The sequence below is a fragment of the Chiloscyllium plagiosum genome, unplaced genomic scaffold, assembly GCF_037043375.1.
Source record: "Chiloscyllium plagiosum isolate Xiang-an unplaced genomic scaffold, Cpla_swu_hap1 HiC_scaffold_45, whole genome shotgun sequence".
In the NCBI taxonomy this organism is placed as follows: Eukaryota; Metazoa; Chordata; class Chondrichthyes; order Orectolobiformes; family Hemiscylliidae; genus Chiloscyllium; species Chiloscyllium plagiosum.
In genome coordinates, this window is record NW_028270183.1 from 18,976,805 (window position 1) to 19,002,274 (window position 25,470).

The 25,470-nt window shown below is 45.9% G+C and overlaps 1 protein-coding gene across 4 annotated transcripts in view; it reads right to left on the minus strand.

The window, feature by feature from the left end:
- The window catches only part of LOC122552178 (adhesion G protein-coupled receptor E3-like), a 121,535-nt gene that overhangs the window by 23,426 nt on the left and 72,639 nt on the right, over window positions 1-25,470 (minus strand). For all 4 annotated transcript variants that reach the window (XM_043694744.2, XM_087983454.1, XM_043694745.2 and 1 more), the window contains 5 exons: window positions 20,322-20,444; window positions 16,804-16,981; window positions 15,580-15,699; window positions 12,945-13,117; window positions 7,788-7,958 (listed from right to left, as the gene is read on the minus strand). In XM_043694744.2, coding sequence (XP_043550679.2) covers window positions 7,788-7,958; window positions 12,945-13,117; window positions 15,580-15,699; window positions 16,804-16,981; window positions 20,322-20,444 — 765 coding nt within the window. The remainder of the gene's footprint in view (window positions 1-7,787; window positions 7,959-12,944; window positions 13,118-15,579; window positions 15,700-16,803; window positions 16,982-20,321; window positions 20,445-25,470) is intronic.

Below are 25,470 nucleotides of genomic sequence, written 5' to 3' on the forward strand. Positions count from 1 at the left end.
GTGGACACTATATTGTAGCGTCCCCATACACATTCAGCAGTGTGGACACTATATTGCACCATCCCCATACACATTCAGCAGTGTGGACACTATATTGTAGCGTCCCCATACACATTCAGCAGCGTGGACACTATATTGCACCATCCCCATGCACATTCAGCAGTGTAGACACTATATTGCAGCATCCCCATACACATTCAGCAGTGTGGACACTATATTGTAGCGTCCCCACACACATTCAGCAGTGTGGACACTATATTGCACCATCCCCATACACATTCAGCAGTGTGGACACTATATTGTAGCGTCCCCATACACATTCAGCAGTGTGGACACTATATTGTAGCGTCCCCATACACATTCAGCAGTGTGGACACTATATTGCACCATCCCCATACACATTCAGCAGTGTGCACACTATATTGTAGCGTCCCCATACACATTCAGCAGTGTGGACACTATATTGCACCATCCCCATACACATTCAGCAGTGTGCACACTATATTGTAGCGTCCCCATACACATTCAGCAGTGTGGATACTATATTGCACCATCCCCATACACATTCAGCAGTGTGCACACTATATTGTAGCGTTCCCATACACATTCAGCAGTGTAGACACTATATTGTAGCGTCCTCATACACATTCAGCAGTGTGGACACTGAATTGCGGCGTCCTCATACACATTCAGCAGTGTGGACACTATATTGCACCATCCCCATGCACATTCAGCAGTGTGGACACTATATTGTAGCATCCCCATACACATTCAGCAGTGTGGACACTAAATTGTAGCGTCCCCATACAGTGTGGACACTATATTGAGAATCCCCATAGACATTCAACAGTGTGGACACTATATTGCAGCATCCCCATGCACATTCAGCAGTGTGGACACTATATTGTAGCGTCCCCATACACATTCAGCAGCGTGGACACTATATTGCACCATCCCCATGCACATTCAGCAGTGTAGACACTATATTGCAGCATCCCCATACACATTCAGCAGTGTGGACACTATATTGCACCATCCCCATGCACATTCAGCAGTGTGGACACTATATTGCACCATCCCCATGCACATTCAGCAGTGTGGACACTATATTGCACCATCCCCATACACATTCAGCAATGTGGACACTATATTGCACCATCCCCATACACATTCAGCAGTGTGGATACTATATTGTAGCGTCCCCATACACATTCAGCAGTGTGGACACTATATTGCACCATCCCCATACACATTCAGCAGTGTGGACACTATATTGTAGCGTCCCCATACACATTCAGCAGTGTGGACACTATATTGCAGCATCCCCATACACATTCAGCAGTGTGGACACTATATTGCACCATCCCCATACACATTCAGCAGTGTGGACACTATATTGTAGCGTCCCCATACACATTCAGCAATGTGGACACTATATTGCACCATCCCCATACACATTCAGCAGTGTGGACACTATATTGTAGCGTCCCCATACACATTCAGCAGTGTGGACACTATATTGCAGCGTCCCCATACACATTCAGCATGTGGACACTATATTGTAGCGTCCCCATACACATTCAGCAGTGTAGACACTATATTGCACCATCCCCATGCACATTCAGCAGTATGGACACTATATTGCACCATCCCCATGCACATTCAACAGTATGGACACTATATTGCACCATCCCCATGCACATTCAGCAGTGTGGACACTATATTGCACCATCCCCATACACATTCAGCATGTGGACACTATATTGTAGCGTCCCCATACACATTCAGCATGTGGACACTATATTGCACCATCCCCATGCACATTCAGCAGTATGGACACTATATTGCACCATCCCCATGCACATTCAGCAGTGTGGACACTATATTGCACCATCCCCATGCACATTCAGCAGTGTGGACACTATATTGCACCATCCCCATACACATTCAGTAATGTGGACACTATATTGCACCATCCCCATACACATTCAGCAGTGTGGATACTATATTGTCGCGTCCCCATACACATTCAGCAGTGTGGACACTATATTGCAGCATCCCCATACACATTCAGCATGTGGACACTATATTGTCGCGTCCCCATACACATTCAGCAGTGTGGACACTATATTGCAGCATCCCCATACACATTCAGCAGTGTGGACACTATATTGCAGCATCCCCATACACATTCAGCATGTGGACACTATATTGTCGCGTCCCCATACACATTCAGCAGTGTGGACACTATATTGCAGCATCCCCATACACATTCAGCAGTGTGGATACTATATTGTCGCGTCCCCATACACATTCAGCAGTGTGAACACTATATTGCACCATTCCCATACACATTCAGCAGTGTGGACACTATATTGCAGCATCCCCATACACATTCAGCATGTGGACACTATATTGTAGCGTCCCCATACACATTCAGCAGTGTGGACACTATATTGCACCATCCCCATGCACATTCAGCAGTATGGACACTATATTGTAGCGTCCCCATACACATTCAGCAGTGTGGACACTATATTGCACCATCCCCATACACATTCAGCAGTGTGGACACTATATTGCACCATCCCCATGCACATTCAGCAGTGTGGACACTATATTGTAGCGTCCCCATACACATTCAGCAGTGTGGACACTATATTGCACCATCCCCATACACATTCTGCAGTGTGGACACTATATTGTAGCGTCCCCATACACATTCATCAGTGTAGACACTATATTGCACCATCCCCATACACATTCAGCAGTGTGGACACTATATTGTAGCGTCCCCATACACATTCAGCAGTGTGGACACTATATTGCACCATCCCCATACACATTCAGCAGTGTGGACACTATATTGCAGCATCCCCATACACATTCAGCAGTGTAGACACTATATTGCAGCATCCCCATACACATTCAGCAGTGTGGACACTATATTGTAGCGTCCCCATACACATTCAGCAGTGTAGACACTATATTGCAGCATCCCCATGCACATTCAGCAGTGTGGACACTATATTGCACCATCCCCATACACATTCAGCAGTGTGGACACTATATTGTAGCATCCCCATACACATTCAGCAGTGTGGACACTATATTGCACCATCCCCATGCACATTCAGCAGTGTGGACACTATATTGCACCATCCCCATGCACATTCAGCAGTGTAGACACTATATTGCAGCATCCCCATACACATTCAGCAGTGTGGACACTATATTGCACCATCCCCATACACATTCAGCAGTGTGGACACTATATTGCACCATCCCCATACACATTCAGCAGTGTGGACACTATATTGCACCATCCACATGCACATTCAGCAGTGTGGACACTATATTGTAGCGTCCCCATACACATTCAGCATGTGGACACTATATTGTAGCGTCCCCATACACATTCAGCAATGTGGACACTATATTGCACCATCCCCATACACATTCAGCAGTGTGGACACTATATTGTAGCGTCCCCATACACATTCAGCATGTGGACACTATATTGTAGCGTCCCCATACACATTCAGCAATGTGGACACTATATTGCACCATCCCCATACACATTCAGCATGTGGACACTATATTGCAGCATCCCCATACACATTCAGCAGTGTGGACACTATATTGTAGCGTCCCCATACACATTCAGCAATGTCGACACTATATTGCACCATCCCCATACACATTCAGCATGTGGACACTATATTGCACCATCCCCATGCACATTCAGCAGTGTAGACACTATATTGCAGCATCCCCATACACATTCAGCAGTGTGGACACTATATTGTAGCGTCCCCATACACATTCAGCAATGTCGACACTATATTGCACCATCCCCATACACATTCAGCAGTGTAGACACTATATTGTAGCGTCCCCATACACATTCAGCAATGTGGACACTATATTGCACCATCCCCATACACATTCAGCAGTGTAGACACTATATTGCAGCATCCCCATACACATTCAGCAGTGTGGACACTATATTGTAGCGTCCCCATACACATTCAGCAGTGTAGACACTATATTGCAGCATCCCCATACACATTCAGCAGTGTGGACACTATATTGTAGCGTCCCCATACACATTCAGCAGTGTGGACACTATATTGCACCATCCCCATACACATTCAACAATGTAGACACTGGATTATAGTGTTCCCAGACGCATTCAGCAGTGTGGACACTATAATGTAGCATACTCATACACATTCAGCAGTGTGGACACTATATTGCAGCATCCCCATACACATTCAGCAGTGTGGACACTATATTGCAGCATCCCCATACACATTCAGCAGTGTGGACACTATATTGCAGCATCCCCATACACATTCAGCAGTGTGGACACTATACTGCAGCGTCACCATACACATTCAGCAGCGTGGACACTATATTGTAGCGTCCCCATATACATTCAGCAGTGTGGACACTATATTGTAGCGTCCTCATACACATTCAACAGTGTGGACACTATATTGCAGCATCCCCATACACATTCAGCAGTGTGGACACTATATTGCAGCATCCCCATACACATTCAGCAGTGTGGACACTATATTGCAGCATCCCCATACACATTCAGCAGTGTGGACACTATATTGCAGCATCCCCATACACATTCAGCAGTGTGGACACTATATTGTAGCGTCCCCATATACATTCAGCAGCGTGGACACTATATTGTAGCGTCCCCATATACATTCAGCAGTGTGGACACTATATTGTAGCGTCCTCATACACATTCAACAGTGTAGACACTATATTGCAGCATCCCCATACACATTCAGCAGTGTGGACACTATATTGCAGCATCCCCATACACATTCAGCAGTGTGGACACTATATTGTAGCGTCCCCATACACATTCAGCAGTGTAGACACTATATTGCAGCATCCCCATACACATTCAGCAGTGTGGACACTATATTGTAGCGTCCCCATACACATTCAGCAGTGTGGACACTATATTGCACCATCCCCATACACATTCAGCATGTGGACACTATATTGCAGCATCCCCATACACATTCAACAATGTAGACACTGGATTGTAGTGTTCCCAGACGCATTCAGCAGTGTGGACACTATAATGTAGCATACTCATACACATTCAGCAGTGTGGACACTATATTGCAGCATCCCCATACACATTCAGCAGTGTGGACACTATATTGCAGCATCCCCATACACATTCAGCAGTGTGGACACTATATTGCAGCATCCCCATACACATTCAGCAGTGTGGACACTATACTGCAGTGTCCCCATACACATTCAGCAGTGTGGACACTATACTGCAGCGTCACCATACACATTCAGCAGCGTGGACACTATATTGTAGCGTCCCCATATACATTCAGCAGTGTGGACACTATATTGTAGCGTCCTCATACACATTCAACAGTGTGGACACTATATTGCAGCATCCCCATACACATTCAGCAGTGTGGACACTATATTGCAGCATCCCCATACACATTCAGCAGTGTGGACACTATATTGCAGCATCCCCATACACATTCAGCAGTGTGGACACTATATTGCAGCATCCCCATACACATTCAGCAGTGTGGACACTATATTGTAGCGTCCCCATATACATTCAGCAGCGTGGACACTATATTGTAGCGTCCCCATATACATTCAGCAGTGTGGACACTATATTGTAGCGTCCTCATACACATTCAACAGTGTAGACACTATATTGCAGCATCCCCATACACATTCAGCAGTGTGGACACTATATTGCAGCATCCCCATACACATTCAGCAGTGTGGACACTATATTGCAGCATCCCCATACACATTCAGCAGTGTGGACACTATATTGCAGCGTCACCATACACATTCAGCAGCGTGGACACTATATTGTAGCGTCCCCATACACATTCAGCAGTGTGGACACTATATTGCACCATCCCCATACACATTCAGCAGTGCGGACACTATACTGAAGATATTTACCAAGATGTTGCTGGGGATGGAATGTTTGAGTTATAAAGAAAGGCTGGATTGGTTGGGACTTTTTTCACTGGAGTGTAGGAGGTTGAGAGGTGACTTATAGAAGTTTATAAAATCATGAGGGGTGTATGATTTGGAGATGCCGGTGTTGGACTGGGGTGTACAAAGTTAAAAATCACACAACACCAGGTTATAGTCCAACAGGTTTAATTGGAAGCACTAGCTTTTGGTGCACTGCTCCATGATCAGGCGGTTGTGGTGGACACAGAATTTATAGCAAAAGTTTACAGTGTGATGTAACTGAAATTATACATTGAAAAATACCTTGATTGTTTGTTGAGTCTCTCATCTGTTAGAATGACCATGATAGTTTCACTTCTTTCATATGTAAATCATAAACCTTTTTAAAAAACGTCACATTCTCAGTTTAACTGTAACAATTGGTGTCAGCCAGATAAGATGTTGAAGGTGTTAGCCCCCTGGGTTCTCTGTCTGTGTCATAATGTTTCTAATCTCATAACGATTCTAATCTAAAAAGTGAGTTAACAAAGTCCTACATGGATTCATGCAGTTTTTGAGCAAAGTACAATGTAACTCTGCAAGTACAAATTCACCCCACAAACGTGTATGTGTATGTGTACATGAGGGGTTTTTTTTGTGTGTGTATGTGTGTCTGTCTGGGGTTGGGGGTTGTGAGTGTGTGTGTCAGTGTAAAGTGTCCAAGTCTGTGAGAGGATGCATGTGTGTGTGTGAAAGTAAGTGTGTCTGTAGGAGTGTGCGTATGTCTGGGGTGGGGGGTTGTGAGTGTCTGTGAGAGAGAGTGTATATGTGTGTGTGTGTGAGTGTAAAGTGTTTAAGTCTGTGGAAGGATGCATGTGTGAGTGTGAGAGTGTGTGTGTCTATAGGAATGTGTGTGAGTGTCTGTGTGCGTGCCTGTATATACGTGTGTCTGTATGTATGTGTGTGTATTGGAGTGCCTGTGTGTGTGTGTGTATAGTGCAATGGTAGTCACCTGTAATGTGACATGAACCCAAGGCCCTCCCTATCAGCCTCTGCTTGGCCACTTTTTGCTGCTGCTTGTCCCGAAGTCCGCCTTGGAGGATAGTCACCCGAGGGATGTACATGGTAGTTGTCTTTTCACTCAGACAGGGGATTTCAAGACTAGACGGCACAATTTTACGGTAAGAGGAGAGAGATATTAAAAAGACATGGGGCAAAATTATTTACACAGAGGGTGGTTCGCATGTGGAATGAACATCCTGAGGAAATGGTGGATGTGGGTACAGTTAAAATGTTCAAAAGACATTTGGATAAGTACATGAACAGGAAGGGTTTGGACAGATATGGACCAGGAGCAGGCAGGTGGGACCGGTTTGAGATTATGGTCAGCATGGACTGGTCAGACCAAAGCGTCTGTTCCTGTGCTGAATGACTCTATGACTAACACACCACACGCAAGTCTGTCCACACACTGTACTCAGCTTCCTGTTGTCATGGTTTGTGGTCATGCCAATGTCTAGCGCTGAAAGCACTCATATTAACATCCAGAATGGAGATTGCGTATGTAAACAATTGCTTATAATGTTGTAGTTACATGCTCTGTCCAGTAAGTGGTGTGTGCAGTCGTTTTCGGAAATATTTCTGCCAACTCTATCATTTCATCGTGCATCCGTACTCTGTCACTTGCAGTCAAATCAAAAAATCATGAACAAATGCCGCGGACAATTCATTGGTAAACGTTAAGCTGCGTGAGAAATCTTGCAGCTTTCAGCTGGTTGTGTTTTGCGATGTAAATGTACCTGGGTCTCATACAGTGCCATCAGCACTGCAAAGCTGGTTAGGTGTGTGCACCTGCACATCGTGTGTGTGGTGTTAGAATTTACCACAGTGCAGCCTTGCTGGGACCAATGGTTTCCGCTTCCTGTACGGTTCAGGGAGATACAGACAACTTTGACTCGAGGCTTCTTCTCCTGGATCAAGAATATATTAAAGAATCAGAGAGTCATACAGCATGGAAACAGACCCTTCGGTCCAACTAGACCACACCAACCATGTTCCCAATCTAAACCGATCCCACCTGCCTGCGTTTGGCCTATATCCCTCCAAACCTTTCCTATTCATGCACATATCCAAATGTCGTTTTAAATGTTCTCACTGTGCCTGCGTCCACCATTTCTTCTGGCAGCTCTTTCCTCCGACATGGTGTGAAAAAGTTGCTGCTCATGTTCGTTTTAAATCTTTCTCCTCTCACCTTAAAAATATGGTCCCTAGTCTGCAACTCCCCCACCTCAATGGAACATTTCCCTCCAATTCAACTTATCCACGCCCCTTGTGATTTTATAAACTTCTCAGTGGTTAGGCTTTGGTCAAAAGAACTATCCATTGAGTTGTCTCCTTAAACAAAAGCATTGCCTTGGCAGCAGCATATCTCCACCATATCCTACTCCCTGAACAGCATAATGGCATGGTGGCTCAGTGGTTAGTACTGCTGCCTCACAGCAGCAGGGACCTGGGTTCAATTCCAGCCTCGGGCGACTGTCTGTGTGGAGTTTGCATTTTTTTCCCCGTGTCTGCGTGGGTTTCCTCCGGGTGCTCTGGTTTCCCTACACAATCCAAAGATGTGCAGGTTAGGTGAATTGGCTGTGCTAAATTGCCCATAGTGTAAGGTACATTAGCCAGGGGCAAATATAGGGTAGGTGAATGGGTCTGGGTGGGTTACTCTTTGGAGGATAGGTGTGGACTTGTTGGGCCAAATGGCCTGTTTCCACACTGTAGGGAATCTGATATAATCATAACCATCTGCCCTTCCTTCAGTTGTTGAAGCAAGGTTGTGTGTGTGTGTGGGGGGTGGGGTGGGGGTGCAGGGAATGCGATATCCTGATGAAATGAGCAGAAATGGTGGTGTCCTGTATTGAGCAGTCGATAAAGTGCCATACCAAAGTTTGCTACACAAGGTAAGAGTATGTGGTGCAGGGATGAACAGATCATCAGGATAATGGATTGGTTGCCTAACAAGAAACAGCATGGCTAGGGTGGGAGCTGTTCCGGCTTGGGAAGCTGTAACTAGTGGAGAGTCTCCTGAGGAGTGCTGACTCCTCAAGTATTTCCAATCTGTGTTCATGGTTTGGACAATGGGGCCATTTTTTGATGACTCCAAGACAGGTCGGAAGGAAAGTTGTGAGTTGGAGGGAGAAAGTCTGCAAAGGGATAGAGACTGGTCAAGGGAGTGGGACAAATATAGCAGCTGGAGTATAACCTGGATAAATGTGACTTGTCCACTTGGGCAAAAAGCAGTGTATTGTTTGAATGGACAGAGGGTGCAGACCATAATGGTGTAGAGGGATCCACAAGTCCCAGTACATGAATCTTAAAGTTAGTACGCAGGTACAGCAAGTCAACAGTTCATCCCTGCACCACATACTCTTACCTTGTGTAGCAAACTTTGGTATGGCACTTTATCGACTGCTCAATACAGGACACCGCCATTTCTGCTCATTTCATCAGGATATCGCATTCCCTGCACCCCCACCACCCCACACACACACACACAACTTTGCTTCAACAACTGAAGGAAGGGCAGATGGCTATGATTATATTAGATTCCCTACAGTGTGGAACATAACTGTAGGGGGAATTGTACAGCAGCCACATCCAGCTTTGGTGAAAATACTCAAATAGAAGAAAAAAATACTGCAGGCACTGCAAATCGGAAACAAACACAAAGAATGCTGGAGAAACTCAGCAGGTCTGGCAGCATCCATGGAGAGAGAAACAGAGTTAACGCTTTAAATCCAATATGGGTCTTCTGTCGAACAGATGTTCTGCACTGTACTCCATTCTCCCAAAGAGTCATACCGGATTCGAAATGCTAACTCTGTGTCTCTCTCCACAGATGCTGCCAGGCCTGCTGAGTTTCTCCAGCGTTTTTTGTGTTGGCAACAAATTGAGTCTCAGACACAGAAGACAATCAGAGCAGAATATCTTTATGGGGCTCCCTTAGTTATGATCATTTGACTTTCAAACGCAATCCCACACTAACTTATAAATGTTTCTCGGATTTAAGGATGGCCTTTTTATATTGCTCTGACTTGCAAATAGACTCTGGAATGGAACCCATTTGCAACACAGGGTCTGCCTGTAGATTGACTACTGCTTCAGAATGAGAGGTGAACCCACTGAAAAATATTATATTGTACAAAGGCTGGACAGGGTGGATATTGGGAAGCCATCTCCCTTGAGGAGAAAAGAGATAATTATTCTGGCAGATAATCTTCTGCCTGCTCAGGAGTAAGAGGACATGCTTGAAGGGAAGCAGAAGTTGTGGGATGTGAGGGAGATGTGAGTGAACAAAGGAGAAGCTCTGTTAAAGAAGACATCAGGAAAGATTAAAAGACAAATGTTCGAGTCTAGAAGTCTAGCTTTGATTAGAGTTATGGAGTCATGGAGATGTCCAGCACGGAAACAAACCCTTCCAAAGTGTCCACTCCACCCAAATATCCTAATCTAATCTAGTCCCATTTGCCAGCACTTGGCCAATATCCCTCTGACCCGTCCCCACACACATATCCTCCAGATGCCTTTTAAATACTGTAATTGTACCAGCCTCCACCACTTCCTCTGGCACCTTATTCCATACACGCACCACCCTCTGCGTGATTATGTTGCCTCACAGGCCCTTTTTAAATCTTTTCCCTCTCACCTTAAACCTACGCCCTCTGGTTTTAGACTCCCCTACTCCCTTCAGTCCAACTCGTCCATGCCAGCCAGATGTCCTAATCTAATCTAGTCCTATTTGACAGCATTTGGCCCACATTCCTCCAAACCCTTTCTGTTCATAAAGCCATACAAATGTCTTTTAAATGTTGTAATTGTACCAGCCTCCACCACCTCCTCTGGCAGCTCATTGCATACATGCACCATCCTCTGTGTGAAAAAGCTGCTCCATCAGTCCCTTTTAAATCTTTCACCTCTCTCCCTAAACCTATGCCCATTAGTTCCCACTACCCTGGAGAGAAGACCTTGGTTAATCTATCCTGGGGAAAAGCCTGTGGCTATTCACCTTATCCATTCCCCTCGTGATTTTATAAACCTCTATCAGGTCACCCCTCAGCCCCCGACGCACCAGGGAAAATAGCGCCGCCCTCTCTCTATAACTTCAACCCTCCAAACCTGGTAACATTCTTGCAAACCTTTTCTGCACCCTTTCAAGTTTATGAACATCTGTCCAATAGCAGGAGACCAGAAATGAATAGAGTTTTCCAAATGTGGCCTAACCAATGTCTGTAAAAGAATATGGTCTTTCACAAATGGTACCGCAATCTCAAGGGACTGTGTGACCTAACTCTTATGATCTTACATTTATATGCTGTCTGTTATTTTGAATCCACACAAGGGGTTGTTCATATGCATCATGACGGTGAGTAACTCTCACCCCAAGTAAGTGCAGAAATCACTGGAATTACTCAACAGGGAGAGAGATAGAGAGAAACAGTTAATTCTTTAGGTTAATGATGTTTTGTCATGACTGGAAGGAGGTGTTTTAAGAATCATAGAATCCCTACAGTGCACAAAGAGATCATTCAGTCCATCCAACTTGCACCAACCCATCATAGAGCATACCACCCACACCCACCGTCTACCCTATAATCCTGCATTTCCAACTCACCTAGTCTACACATCAGGGGACAATTCCCAACGCCAGTCCACTTAACCTGCACATCTTTGGACTGTGGGAGGAAACCAGAGCACCCAGAGGAAACCCACCCAGATAAGGGGAGAATGTGCAAACCCCACACGGAAATCGAACCAGAGTCCCTGGCGTTATGAGGCAGCAGTGCTAACCACTGAGCCACCGTGCAGAATATAGCACTGGGGAAGAACCAAAGGGAGGGTCTATCATAGAATGAGAGGTACAGGAGAAAATAAAAGGGAGGTGGGCCAGTGCGTGGTGTCAGGTGAAAGGAGATGGGTATTGGAAAAGTCAATAAATAAAGGATGAAGCAAGCATGTAGTTAGCTTTTTGGAAATGTCTCTGTTTGTTCATTTTCAGTTCAATCTAATTCCTTGTCACACACTTTATCCAACGGGAGTTGGATAGCCATTCTGGTTAGTTGAAGTAGGATCAGTTACTGTGATGTGGACAGCCAGGCAGACCTCTTAGAGTATGAGTGCCCTGACTCGGGGCTGTTAATGCGGTCCAATCAGGGAGCCCTGGCTGACAGAGATAGACAGGAGTGTCGGAGGTTCTGTTCACTCCAGGAGCTGGCTCTGAGCGAGCCGGGTTAGTGTGCACGTATAAGTAAAGGATGACCTGGTGATGGGATGCCAGCCTCAGTGCAGTCATTCCAGCCACCATTCAACTTTCCCTTTTCTCGGGAAAATGGCCCATTTTCTCATCCCAGCAGGGGGTCAAAAATCTGGCCTGTCCTTTCCGTTAAAGGCAAACTGGGGGACTGTGCATACCTTAAGAACATTTGGCAAGACTCCAGCAATATTGAGGCCCAGTTGACAACACAGTATCTGGGTGACACATTGGCTCAGTGGTTAGCACTGCTGCCTCACAGTGTTAGAGACCTGGGATCGATTCCACCCTTGGGTAACTGTCTGTGTGGAGTTTGCACATTCTCCCCGTGTCTGTGTGGGTTTCCTCTGGGTGCTCCAGTTTCCTCTCACAATCCAAAGACGTGCAGATTAGGTGGATTGGCCATGCTAAAGCATCCAGGGCAGACTAGATGGGTTAGCCATGGGAAATGCAGGGGGGGGGTGGGACGCAACTCGGAAGGCTGGTGTGGACTTGATGGGCCGAATGGTCTGCTTCCACACTGTAGGGATTCTACGATACTGCCCCAGTGCTGGGTAAGCACCTGCCTGTTATGTCATGGACACTGTGAAAGGGCCAGCAACGATCAAATGGGCCGAGGGGCCTGTTTTCTCAGGCACGCCGGTGTCTCACTTACCCGCTCGTTCCGGAAGGTGATGTTGACGGGCTCAGCAAGGGCCTGCCTGTCCTTTTGGGAGGAGGTGACGGTCAGAATGTGAGAATTCAGGCACAGGCCACCATCACTGTCCAAGGAGCCGTTCAGCACCGACTCCATCTCCGAGAAGGCGATGAGCGCCACGCTGGCGAAACCTGCCAAGGTGGAGTGAGCAGTCAACATTCCAGCCTCACGGTTACCATAGCAACAACACCCGGGACTCCGCGACCCTTATTGTGGGTGAGCCTTTCCCAGGTCCAGGAAGGGTTTAGAGGGATATGGGCCATGTGCTGGCAAAACAAACTCGATTAGGTTAGGATATCTGGGTCAGCATGGACGAGTTGGACCGAAGGGTCTGTTTCTGTGCTGTCATCGCTAAGACTCTGTGACTATTACACAGAATGAGAGAAAGTATCAGATTGAAGAAATGTAGTGGCTGACCATTCACCTTTCTGAGGTAGAGGAGCCAGCATGTAGGAGGATGTGAGGCCTGGGACAGATCAGCCACGTTGTTATTGAAGAGCGGAGCAGGCCCGAGAGGCCTCCCCCTGCCCCTATTTCCTGTTCCAATGTTTTATGGTCTCATGACACCTCAGTCAGGGCAGAGCTGAGAAAATGGCCCAGTCCCTAACTCTGACCAGTCCAAACTCACAACACCAAAGGGTCTCCAGCTGGTGAGCCCTGTGATAAATGAGAAACCTCATGGATGTTTCTGGCCATGTTTAGCCCACTCTGAACAGCGTGGAGTCTGCTTGATCAGGCGACTGGCGCCATTCAGAGACTGCTGGGGACTGATGAGCTGCTGCTTTACTCTTCATGACTATGGTGACTACACCTCAATACTGCAACACTGGCAAGTCTTTGTCGATAACAGGATTCCACGGTCCTGTTTAAGGGAATAGGAAAGGAGTTATAAAGTCATACAGCATGGAAACAAACCCTTCAGTCCAACCAATCCAGGCCAACCACATTCCTAAACTAAACGAGCCCCACTTTCCTATTTTTGGCCCATATCCCTCCAAACCTTTCTCCTCTCACCTTAAAAATATGTCCCTAGTTTTTTTCTTTTGCAACACCACCAATAATTGTGCAAGTCTTCCATCGAACATAGAACATAGAACATAGACCATAGAACAGCACAGAACAGGCCCTTCGGCCCTCGATGTTGTGCCGGCCTTTTATCCTACCCTAAGATCAGACTAACCTACATACACTTCATTGTACGATCATCCATGTGCCTATCCAAGAGTTGCTTAAATGTCCCTGGCTCTCCTACCACTGCCAGCAGTGCAGTGCACACACCCGCCACTCTCTGTGTAAAGAACCTACCTCTGACATCTCCCCCAAACCTTCCTCTAACCACCTTAAAATTATGCCTACTCATGATAGACATTTCCGTCCTGGGAAAATGTCTCTGGCTTTCTGCTCGATCTATGCCTCTCATCATCTTGTACACCTCGATCAAGTCACCTCTCACCCTTCTTCTCTCCAATGAGAAAAGCCCGAGCTTCTTCATAAAACGTGCCCTCCAGTCCAGGCAGCATCCTGGTAAATCTCCTCTGCACCCTTTCTAAAGCTTCCACATCCTTCCTATCATGAGGTGACCTGAACTGAACACAATATTCCAAGTGTGGTCTAACCGGGGCTTTATAGACCTGCAGCATAACATCCTGGCTTTTCTACTCAATCCCCATGCTAATGAAAGCCACATCATCTTACGCCTTCTTAACAATCCTATCAACTTGGATGGCAACTTTGAGGGATTAAGGACATGGACCCCAAGATCCCTCTGTTTCTCCACACTGCCAAGAATCCTGCCTTTAACCCTGCAATCTGCATTCAAATTCAACCTTCCAAAATGAATCATGTCACACTTTTCCAGATTAAACTCCATCTGCAACTTCTCAGCCCAGCTCTGCATCCTGTCAATGTCCCGTTGCAACTTACAACAGCCCTCCACACTATCCACAACTCCACCAACTTATTAATCCTCCCGTCCATTTCCTCATCCAATGCATTTATAAAAATCACAAAGTCCCAGAACAGAACCCTGTGGAACACCACTGGTCATTGAGCTCCAGGCTGAATACTTTCCATTCAGTCCCACCCTCTGTTTGTTTTTCCAAAAAGCAATACCATACCTTTATCCAAATTAAACCCCATCTCAGCCCATTGACCCAATTGGTCAAGAGCTCTTTGTAATCTTAGATAAGCTTCTTCACTGTCACCTTCTCAAAATGTTTTTCTCTCATTTATTCTCCATATTGCTGCCTGCTCTGTGTCTGTCTGCCTCTCCTTTGAAGCTCCTTTCTATCAGTCTCTCATCGTTGTCAATTACGGTAACAGTCTTGTCTCGAGAGTCATAATGTTGTGGGATTAAGCCCCACACCAGAGACTGGATCATGGATTAAAGCTTGCTCCACTGTCCTGGTCAACATTGTCCCCTCTGACAACATCACCCACCAGCAGCACTTGACAGGAATCCTCACCATCTCGTGCAAGTTGGTGACTGGGTGATATGTGGACTCTTGTAGAGGGGTTGCCATGGACTGTACATTGGTGAGATGATGACTGTTATGGTATTAGACAGTTATTGAGGGACCAATGAGGGATTTACCAGAATCCTCGCTGTCAGTAACCGCCCGCCAGTGAATGTCCATCTGGTTCCCCTTCGCCGACAGCGTTGCAGTTTCCTTCTCTGTAAAGTTACGTCCTCGTAGCACCTCCATTTCAACCTCTAAGGAAAGGAACATGAAGGCTGGTAAATGTTTACAGCAGCACAGCACGGAAAAGCTGGATGTATTGGGCACAGCTCGGAGCTCCCGACATCTAAAAGACTATCCCTTTAGCTGACTGAGAGTTTGACCAATTTTCACTATCCCAGAAACAGAGGCATTAGGAAAAGGATTAGGCCATTCAGCCCCTCGAACGTGCTCCATTATCCAACAAGACCATGGCCACTCCTTTGCCATATCCCTGCACTATCCCAATAACTGTGCCAGACTTGAGGAAAATCAGAAGACAGGAGACATTCAGCCCTTTGAAACTGTACTGGTCATTCAATTCAATGATGGCTGATCAGGTATTGAACTCTATGAATGTCTCTGGGGTCTGCGAGTTTTAAAAAAAGATGTTAAATTGAAGCCATCCTGAGCAGATGGAAGTTATCCCATGGTACGATTTTGAAGAAGACTCATCCCTTTTTGTCCTGGAAATGGTGAACTCTCAACCACAAATGGCAGCGGATGTTGGATCAGTTGTTAATCTTAAACCTGAGATCCATAAACCTTTGTTAAGCAAAGGTATTAAGGGATATGGGCCAATGGCAGACATATGGGGCTCAGCCACAGATCAGGCATGAGGACAGTACAGTGGGTGGGTGGCTCAATGGTTCACACTACTTCCTCACAGCACCAGGGTTCTGGGTGCGCTGCTTTTCTCCCATAGTCCAAAGGTGTGCAGGTTAGGTGGATTGGCCATGCTTAAATTGCTCGAATTATCCAGGGATGTGCAGGCAGTGAGGGCTGGAGATCCGAGTCAAAAAGTGCGGCGCTGGAAAAACACAGCCGGTCAGGAGAGTCGACGTTTCAAACATAAGCTCTTCATCAGCATTAGCTATGGTTTAAAGTGTGGGGATTGGGTGGGATGTTCATTGAAGGGCCAGTGCAGACTCAAAGGGCCGATTGGCCTCTATATGCATTGTAGGGATTCTGTGATCTCGTTGAAGGGCAGGTCAGGCTTGAGGAGCTGAATGGTCTACTCCTGTCCCTAAGATGGAGGCCCAATACGCTCATCTTTAATTTATTTCTTTCCACTTGGTGTCACCCTCTGGGTTTCTTACCGATATTTCCAAACGCCATGCTCTTCTTTTCCTGATCACTGAGTGTGTACGCCAAGGCCATCACTGAGCTTTCAATGGTCTGTAAGGATACCTCCAGTGCTCTCTGTCGATCCTGCCCTCCCAGAGTTTCCAAACGAGACCGGTTTCTGAGAAGCTCCTCTGTCAGCGAGGTGAGGTTCTGCAGGATTGAAACAGTCCCATCAACGCGGCTACAATTCAATCACTTCAGGTAACAGGCTGCGTTGCAACTCTGCACTGAAATGGATTTGCATTAAAAACAGAATTATGATGCGAAAGGGAGGGTGGATTTCTGTCTGGGCGACGGCAGAGCCGTTGAAAATGTCAAGTAAAACGATGGAAACGATAAGAGGTCAGATCAAGAGGAACAGCAAGTTGGTCAGAGTAAGTGCTGGACAGCGATGAGTTGGATTAGAAAGAGGTTGAGATTTCTGATGGCTGTGAACATTGACAGGAGTAGCCTATTCAACTGCCTGAACCATTCAGTCCCAACTGGTCTGCATTTCAACTCTGTTCCTCAGCTTTGCTCCACACCCATCTGTATGTCATGAAGTCATACAGAGCAGATAAGGCCCTTCGCCCATCGAGTCTGCACCGTCCTAGCTCCCACTAACTGCGCACCAGTTGTCCCATACCCTTGAATGTTATGATATTTGAGGTGCTCATCCCAATATGTTTTTAAAGGTTTCTGGCCTCCACTACCTTCCCATGCTATGCACTCCAGATCCCCAACACCTGATGTGTGAGGTAGTTTCTTTTTCCCCAAATCCCCTCTGAATCCCTTGCCCCTTACCCGGAAACAATACCTCCTCATGATTGACCCCTCAAATGAGGGGAACAGCTGCTCCCTACTCACCCAGTCCATACTCCTCATATATACCTCAATCATGTCCCCCCCCCTTCTCTGTTCCAGAGGAAACAGTCCAAGCCTATCTCGTCTCTCCTCATTGCTCAACTTCTCCATCCCAGGCAACATCCTGATGAACCTCCTCTGTATCCCCTCCAGTGCTATCACATCCTTCCTGTAGTGAGGCGACCAGAACTGCACACAATTCTCCAGGTGTGGCCTAACCAACGCTCTGTACAACTCCAACATTACCTTCTTGCATTTATACTGTACACTACGAGTGATGAAGGCAGTTATCCCATATGCCTCCTGAATTAGGCTTTTGCCCGAAACGTTGATTTTCCTGCTCCTCAGATGCTGCCTGAACTGCTGTGCTTTTCCAGCACCACTCTAATCTAGAATCTGGTTTCCAGCATCTGCAGTCATTGGTTTTACCCTGCCTCCTGAATTATCCTATCCACATGCTCTGCTGACTTCAGAGATCTGTAAATAATTACCCCAAGATCTCTCTGTTCCTCTAAGCGACCCAGTGTTCTGCCATACATTCACTTTCAGTTGTTCCCTTGTACTTTGGTTAAAGGAATTTCAGATTTTTAAAGGTTTCTTATATCACAGAGATCTTCAGCAGGAGAAAGACTCTTTGGCCCATGCTATCTATTTTAATGCCATTTCCAAGCACTTAACCCATCGCCTTGTGTGCCTTGCTATTGGAAGAGCACTTCTAAAGATTTCTTGAATGTGATGGGGGTTTCTGCCTCTCTCACGCTTACAGGCAGAGAATTCCAGATTCCCACCACCCTCTGGGTGATAATGTTTCTCCTCAGTAAAGATGGTAATGGCTATTTTATTAAGAAAAATTTCTTTCTAATTTCCACGTAATTTGGCGAGAGAGACTTGGACAATGTCCAGGTTTGGGCTGACAGTTAGCAAGTAGCATTGGTCTCACACTAGTGCCAGACAAATACCATCTTTAACAAGCGATGTCATTGTCTCCCTTTGACATTTAATGGTGTTATCATCATTGAATCTCCCACTATCAACATCCTGGGGGTTATTATTGACCAGAAATTGAACTGGATTGGTCATATCAATACTGCAGCTACAAGAGCAGGTCAGAGACTAGGGACACTGCAGCAAGTAACTCACCCCCTGACACTACATGGCACCACATCCACAAGCATCCACTCCCTCCACCACTGACGCTCAGTAGCAGCAGTGTGTACTATCTACAAGATACACGGCAGAAATTCACCGAGGCTCCCTACACAGCACCTTCCAAACCTAAGACCATTTCCATCTAGAAGGACAAGGGCAGCAGATACATGGGGAACACCACCCACTGCAAGTTCCTTTCCAAGCCACTCCACTATCCTGACTTGGAAATATATCACCATTCCTTCACTGTCGTTGGGTCAAAATCCTGGAATTCCCTTCCTAAGTGCATTGTGGGTCAACCCACAGCAGATGGACTGCAGGGGCTCAAGAAGGCAGCTCACCACTATCTTCTCAAGGGGGCAACTAGGGATGAGCAATAAATAACAGTCCAGGCAGAGACACCCACATCCCATGAACAAATGAAAGAAATTATTTGATGGACTGACCTCATGGTTACATTCTGAGAAGTACTAACACACAGGGAGAAAGTGGATTTTAATTCAAGAGGGATGGAGACAGAATTAATAATTATGAAAGGATTTGATAGTACCTGCCGAGGGAACATGTGTTGATTTGTGGGTAAGATTATAATCAGAGATGGTCACTAATAAATCCAATCGCGAATTCGGGAGAAATCACTTGCTTAAAAGACGGAATTTGCAAGTGAGAGGACAAAGTGTAGATGCATCGAAACACATAGATAAGCACATCAGCATTAAAGATAAAGAAACATATATGAATGGACAATTGAATCATAGAGTCACAGAGTTGTACAGTATGAAAGAGACTTTTCAGTCCAATTTGGCCATGCTGACTAGATATCCCAATCTAATCTAGTCCCATTTACCAGTACCCGGCCCATATCCCTCCAAACCCTTCCTATTCATATACCCATCCACATGCCTTTTAAATGCTGTAATTGTACCAGCCTCCACCACTTCCTCTGGCAGCTCATTCCATACACGTACCACCCTCTGTGAGAAAAAGTTGCCCCTTAGGTCCCTTTTAAATCTTTCCCCTCTCATGTTAAGCCTGTGCCCTCTAGTTCTGGACTCTTCTACCCTGGGGAAAAGACCTTGTCTATTCACCCAATCCGTGCCCCTCATGATTTTATAGACCTCTATAAGGTCACCCCTCAGCCTCTGATGCTCCAGGGGAAAACAGCCCCAGCCTGTTCAGCCTCTCCCTGTAGCTCAAATCCTCCAACTCTGGAAACATCCTTGTAAATCTTTTCTGAACCCTTTCAAGTTTCACACCATTCCCCCTGTAGGAAGGAGACCAGAATTGAATGCAGTATCCCAAAAGTGGCCTAACCAATGTCCTGTACAGTGGCAACATGACCTCCCAACTCAATGCACTGACTAATAAAGACACCCTCTTCATGTCCTTTTAAAAGTTTTGGTAAATCAAAAGTGAGACCCTAAATCAGAGTTCCGCGGAGATACAATTTCCGATATTACATCCTACATTTGTTTAACTTCCCTTTCCCAATGCTCACCTTCAGGTTCTCCTCAAAATCAAAGTCCTCTTGACTATGCAGCTTTTCACATACATTATAGTCACGGAAGAAGCTGATGAGTGAGCAGGCTGGATCATCATGCTCAGGAGCTGAACTGTTACCCTGGGAAAAAGAGAGAGAGAGAGAGAGAGAGACAGTCAAGTAAGTTCATGTTATTGTACTGGAGAATTCCAGGGTATAAATTGCACGCGCACTACCAAATCTGTACCAGTCATTGCTGTAACCCGCAGTTCAATATTCTTCCCATGGGTCCGCCTCCATCCTGAATCTTTGCTTGAAGCTGGTTTATTGAGTGAGTGGATTTGCTGTGCTGCTGCGTATCACAGGGATTACATTTCTCACTGAGTACATTCATAGAATCATACAACATGGAAACAGACCCTTTGGTCCAACCAATCCATGCTGACCATAATCCCAAACTAAACTAGTCCCACCTGACTGCTCCCAGCCCATATCCCTCCAAACCTTTCATATTCATGAACTTCTCCAAATGGTTGTTAAATGTTGTAACTGTCCCCACATCCACCACTTCCTCCAGTAATTCATTCCACACACTCTCTATCAAAAAATCACCCCTCATGGCCTTTAAAATCTTTCTTCACTGACCATAAAAACATGCCCCTAAGCCTTGAAAGCCCCCACCCTTGGGAAAAGACACCTGCCATTTACCTTATCTACACCCCTCATGATTTTATAAACTTCCGTAAGGTCACCCCTCACGATCCTACATTCCATGTGAAAAAACGTCCCAGTCTATTCAGCCTGAGAAGTGGCAGATGGAGTTTAATTCTGGTAAATGCGAGGTGCTGCATTTTGAGAAAGCAAATCTTAGCAGGATTTATACACTTAATGGTGAGGTCCTGGGGAGTGTTGCTGAACAAAGAGACCTTGGAGTGCAGGTCCATAGCTCCTTGAAAGTGGAGTCGCAGGTAGATAGGATAGTGAAGAAGGTGTTTGGTATGCTTTCCTTTATTGGTCAGAGTATTGAGTACAGGAGTTGGGAAGTCATGTTGCAGCTGTACAGGACATTGGTTAGGCAACTGTTGGAATATTGTGAGCAATTCTGGTTTCCTTCCTATCGGAAAGACGTTGTGAAACTTGAAAGGGTTCAGAAAAGATTTACAAGGATGTTGCCAGAGTTGGAGGGTTTGAGCTGTCGGGACAGGCTGAACAGGCTGGGGCTGTTTTCCCTGAAGCATCGGAGGTAGAGGGGTGACCTTATAGAAGTTTGTAAAATCATGAGGGGCATAGTAGGGTGAATAGACAAAGTCTTTTCCTTGCAGTAGGAGAGTCCATAACTAGAGGTCAATGGTTTAGGGTGTGAGGAGAAAGATTTTAAAGGGACCAAAGGGGGAGAATTTTCACACAGAGGATGGTGTGTGTATGGAATGAGCTCCCAGAGGAAGTGGTGGAGGCTGGTACAATTACAGCATTTAAAAGGCATCTGGATGGGTATAGGAATAGGAAGGGTTTAGAAGGATATGGGCCAGGTGTTAGCAAATGGAACTAGATTAATTCAGGATATCTAGTCAGCACGGACGAGATGGACCGAAGGGTCTGTGTCTGTGCTGTACATCTGAATGACTCTATGACTCTTAACTCAAACCCTCCATTTTTGACAACATCCTGGTCAATCTCTTCTGAACCCTCTCCAGTTGAATAAGTAGGTGGAAGAAAAGTGAGAAAATAACTTGTGTAAGATTCTGTTTGACTGGTCTTTGGTCAAATTAATTAATTGATAAATAGGAATCACCTGATGAAGGAGCAGTGCTCCGAAAGCTTGTGATTTCAAATATACCTGTTGGACTAGAACATGTGACTTCTGACTTTGTCTAACACTGGCATCCCCACATCATGAGTAAATAGGCTTGTGTCTGGGTATAACAGGAAGCAGGTTTGTCATATATCCAAAACGAAGTCCACATGTTAATTCGACATCCTGTCCCTGTGTTTCTGGTCATGCTTTGTTGACATTAATATCTCTCTCTGAGCTGAAAATGTGTTGCTGGAAAAGCGCAGCAGGTCAGGCAGCATCCAGGGAACAGGAGAATCGACGTTTCGGGCATAAGCCCTTCTTCAGGAAGGGCTTATGCCCGTACCGACCAGTATCCTTCCACTGACACGCATACCTTGACACGGTCCTGTCCCCCTTAGTCCAAGAACTCCCCACCTACGTTCGGGACACCACCCATGCCCTCCACCTGCTCCATGATTTTCGTTTCCCCGGTCCCCAACGCCTTATTTTCACCATGGACATCCAGTCCCTGTACACCTCCATCCCCCATCACGAAGGACTCAAAGCCCTCCGCTTCTTCCTTTCCCGCCGTACCGACCAGTACCCTTCCACTGACACCCTCTCTTCCTCCCATTAATATCTCTCTCACCTTCCAGTGAGAAATGATACCAGGGTAGCACTGGAAAAGCAATATTTATTGCCCAGAGACTGCGAGTGGATTGGACTGTGGGTGTAGACTGGGGAGTATGGCACGATACCATCTGCCCGTTAATCAGTTGGACTTTGATGAACAACTGAAAGAGATGACTATATAAACCTGCCGCGTGGCTTTCACTTCCTAGAAATACCACCTCTGACTTGCTACCCTTTCCCATTAGGCTAACAAAATTGAAATAAGATGAGCTCTTGAATGTTGAAAACTGGAATTTAAAGGTCAGTTCGACACAGTCCAGAATTTTATTTCTCCTTACACACCACTAAATAGAAATTGCTGGAAAAGCTCAGCAGGTCTGGCAGCATCTGTGGGGAGAAATCAGAGTTAACGTTTCAGGTCCAGTGACTCTTCGTCAGAATGTTACCTCTGATTTCTCTCCAACGATGTTGCCAGACCTGCTGAGCTTTTCCAGCAATTTCTGTTTTTGTTTCTGATTTACAGCATCCACAGCTCTTTTGATTTTTACAACTCTAACGCTGCCATGACTGTCTGTGTGACATCTGCATGTTCTCCCTGTGTCTGTGTGAGTTTCCTCCCACAGTCCAAAGATGTACAGGTTAGGTGGATTGGCCATAATGTCTGTGGATGTGCAGGCTAGATGGGTTTAGCCATTAGCTGATTCCTAAATGTATGCTATACACACACATACACACAGACACACACACACACATACAGACACACACACACAAACACATATGTGTATACACACACACACACAAACATATACCTACACACACACATACATACCCACACACACACACACATACATACATACCCACACACACACACAAACACACACAAAATTAACCCTTCATTAAAGTATAACCATCATCTGTTCCCTAGCTATATTTGCTCTCCGATCACCCAACCAGACTGCAGTAGATGATAACAAAGATTGCAGTGGTAACTCTGCTACTCTCTCATCCTTTTCCCTTGTGCATTTCAATGTTATTCACACCGGTGGCATGACCCTTCATCTGCCTGGGCTCCAAAGGTCTGGAATTCCCTTCAGAAACTGCTCTACCTCTCTCTGCTTCTTGAAGACAGTCCTTAACACCCACCCTATTTCCTGTCTCCTTATGTATCTCAGCGTTTGATAACAATGATGTGAAGCACCATGTGGTGTTGCACTATGTGAAGGCACTACACAAATGCACTTGGGAGGTGGCGGTCTCATGGCATTATCACTGGACTGGTCATTGAGTGACTGAGGTAACATTCTGTGAAACTGGGTTTGAATCCTGTCATGGCAGATGGTGGGAAATTGAATTGAATAAAATAATCGGGATTTAAGCATCGAACAAATGACCACATAAGTGATGGTTGTGGAAAAAGCCCATCTGGTTCATTAGTGACCTTTCGGAAGGAACTCTGCCATCGTCACCTGGTCCAGACTACACGTGACTCCAGACCCACAGCAATGTAACATCCATGTCCCATGAAACAGTAAATTATTCCGATTTCTTTGTCTGTGATTTCCTCAGGAACCACACGAAGCCTGGATGCTAATAATCACTGAACATAATGAAACAAATGTAGGCCATTCAGCCCCTCAAATCTGCACTGTTAATCTTTAAGGTCTGCCCCAAGCCTCAGTTGCTCTTTTAAGCCAGATCCTCACAGCCCTCAACTCATCCAACCCATGGTGGCTCAGTGATTAGGACTGCTACCTCACAGCGCCAGAGGCTGCGGTTCGATTCCACCCTTGGGCAACTGTCTGTGCGGAGTTTGCATGCTCCTCGCGTGTGTGTGTGTGTTTCTTCCCATAGCACATCTTGGTAGGGGCCTGGGTCTGGGTGTGATGCTCGTTGGATGGTCGATGTGCAGAACAGCCTCTCTCAGAGGTCTATGATTTCAAAGAGACCTACCTCCTCCTTAAATGCTTCTCGTCTCCACTACTCTCTGGGGTGTACAAAGTTAAAAATCACATAATACCAGGTTATAGTCCAACAGGTTTAATTGGAAGTACACTAGCTTTCGGAGCGACGCTCCTTCATCAGGTGATAGTGGAGGGCTCGATCGTAACACAGAATTTATAGCAAAAATTTACAGTGTGATGTAACTGAAATTATACATTGAAAAATTGATTGTCTGTTAAGCCTTTCATCTGTTAGAATACAGTGATAGTTTCACTTCTTTCATGTTTAAATCACAAAACCTTCTTTTAAAAGTTGCATTCTCGGGTTAGCTGTTAACAATGGCGATAGCTAGACAATATTCAACATATTGTCTAGCTATTTCTGTAAACTGGGAATGAGAAGCTGTTTCTGAGGACAAAGTGGGTCATGTTTGTCAATCCACAGTCACAGAATCAGGGAATTCTTCAGGCACAGAAAGAGGCTGTTCAACCCATTGTGCCAACATCGGTTCCATTACCCTCCTTCGACTAACCCTTCCACTGACACCCTCCTTCGACTACTGAACTCATCTCTGCATACCTCGACACCCTCCTGTCCCCCTTAGTCCAAGAACTCACCACCTACGTTCGGGACACCACCCACGCCCTCCACCTCCTCCATGATTTTCGCTTCCTCGGTCCCCAATGCCTTATTTTCACCATGGACATCCAGTCCCTGTACACCTCCATCCCCCATCACGAAAGACTCAAAGCCCTCCGCTTCTTCCTTTCCCGCCGTACCGACCAATACCCTTCCACTGACACCCTCCTTCGACTAAGA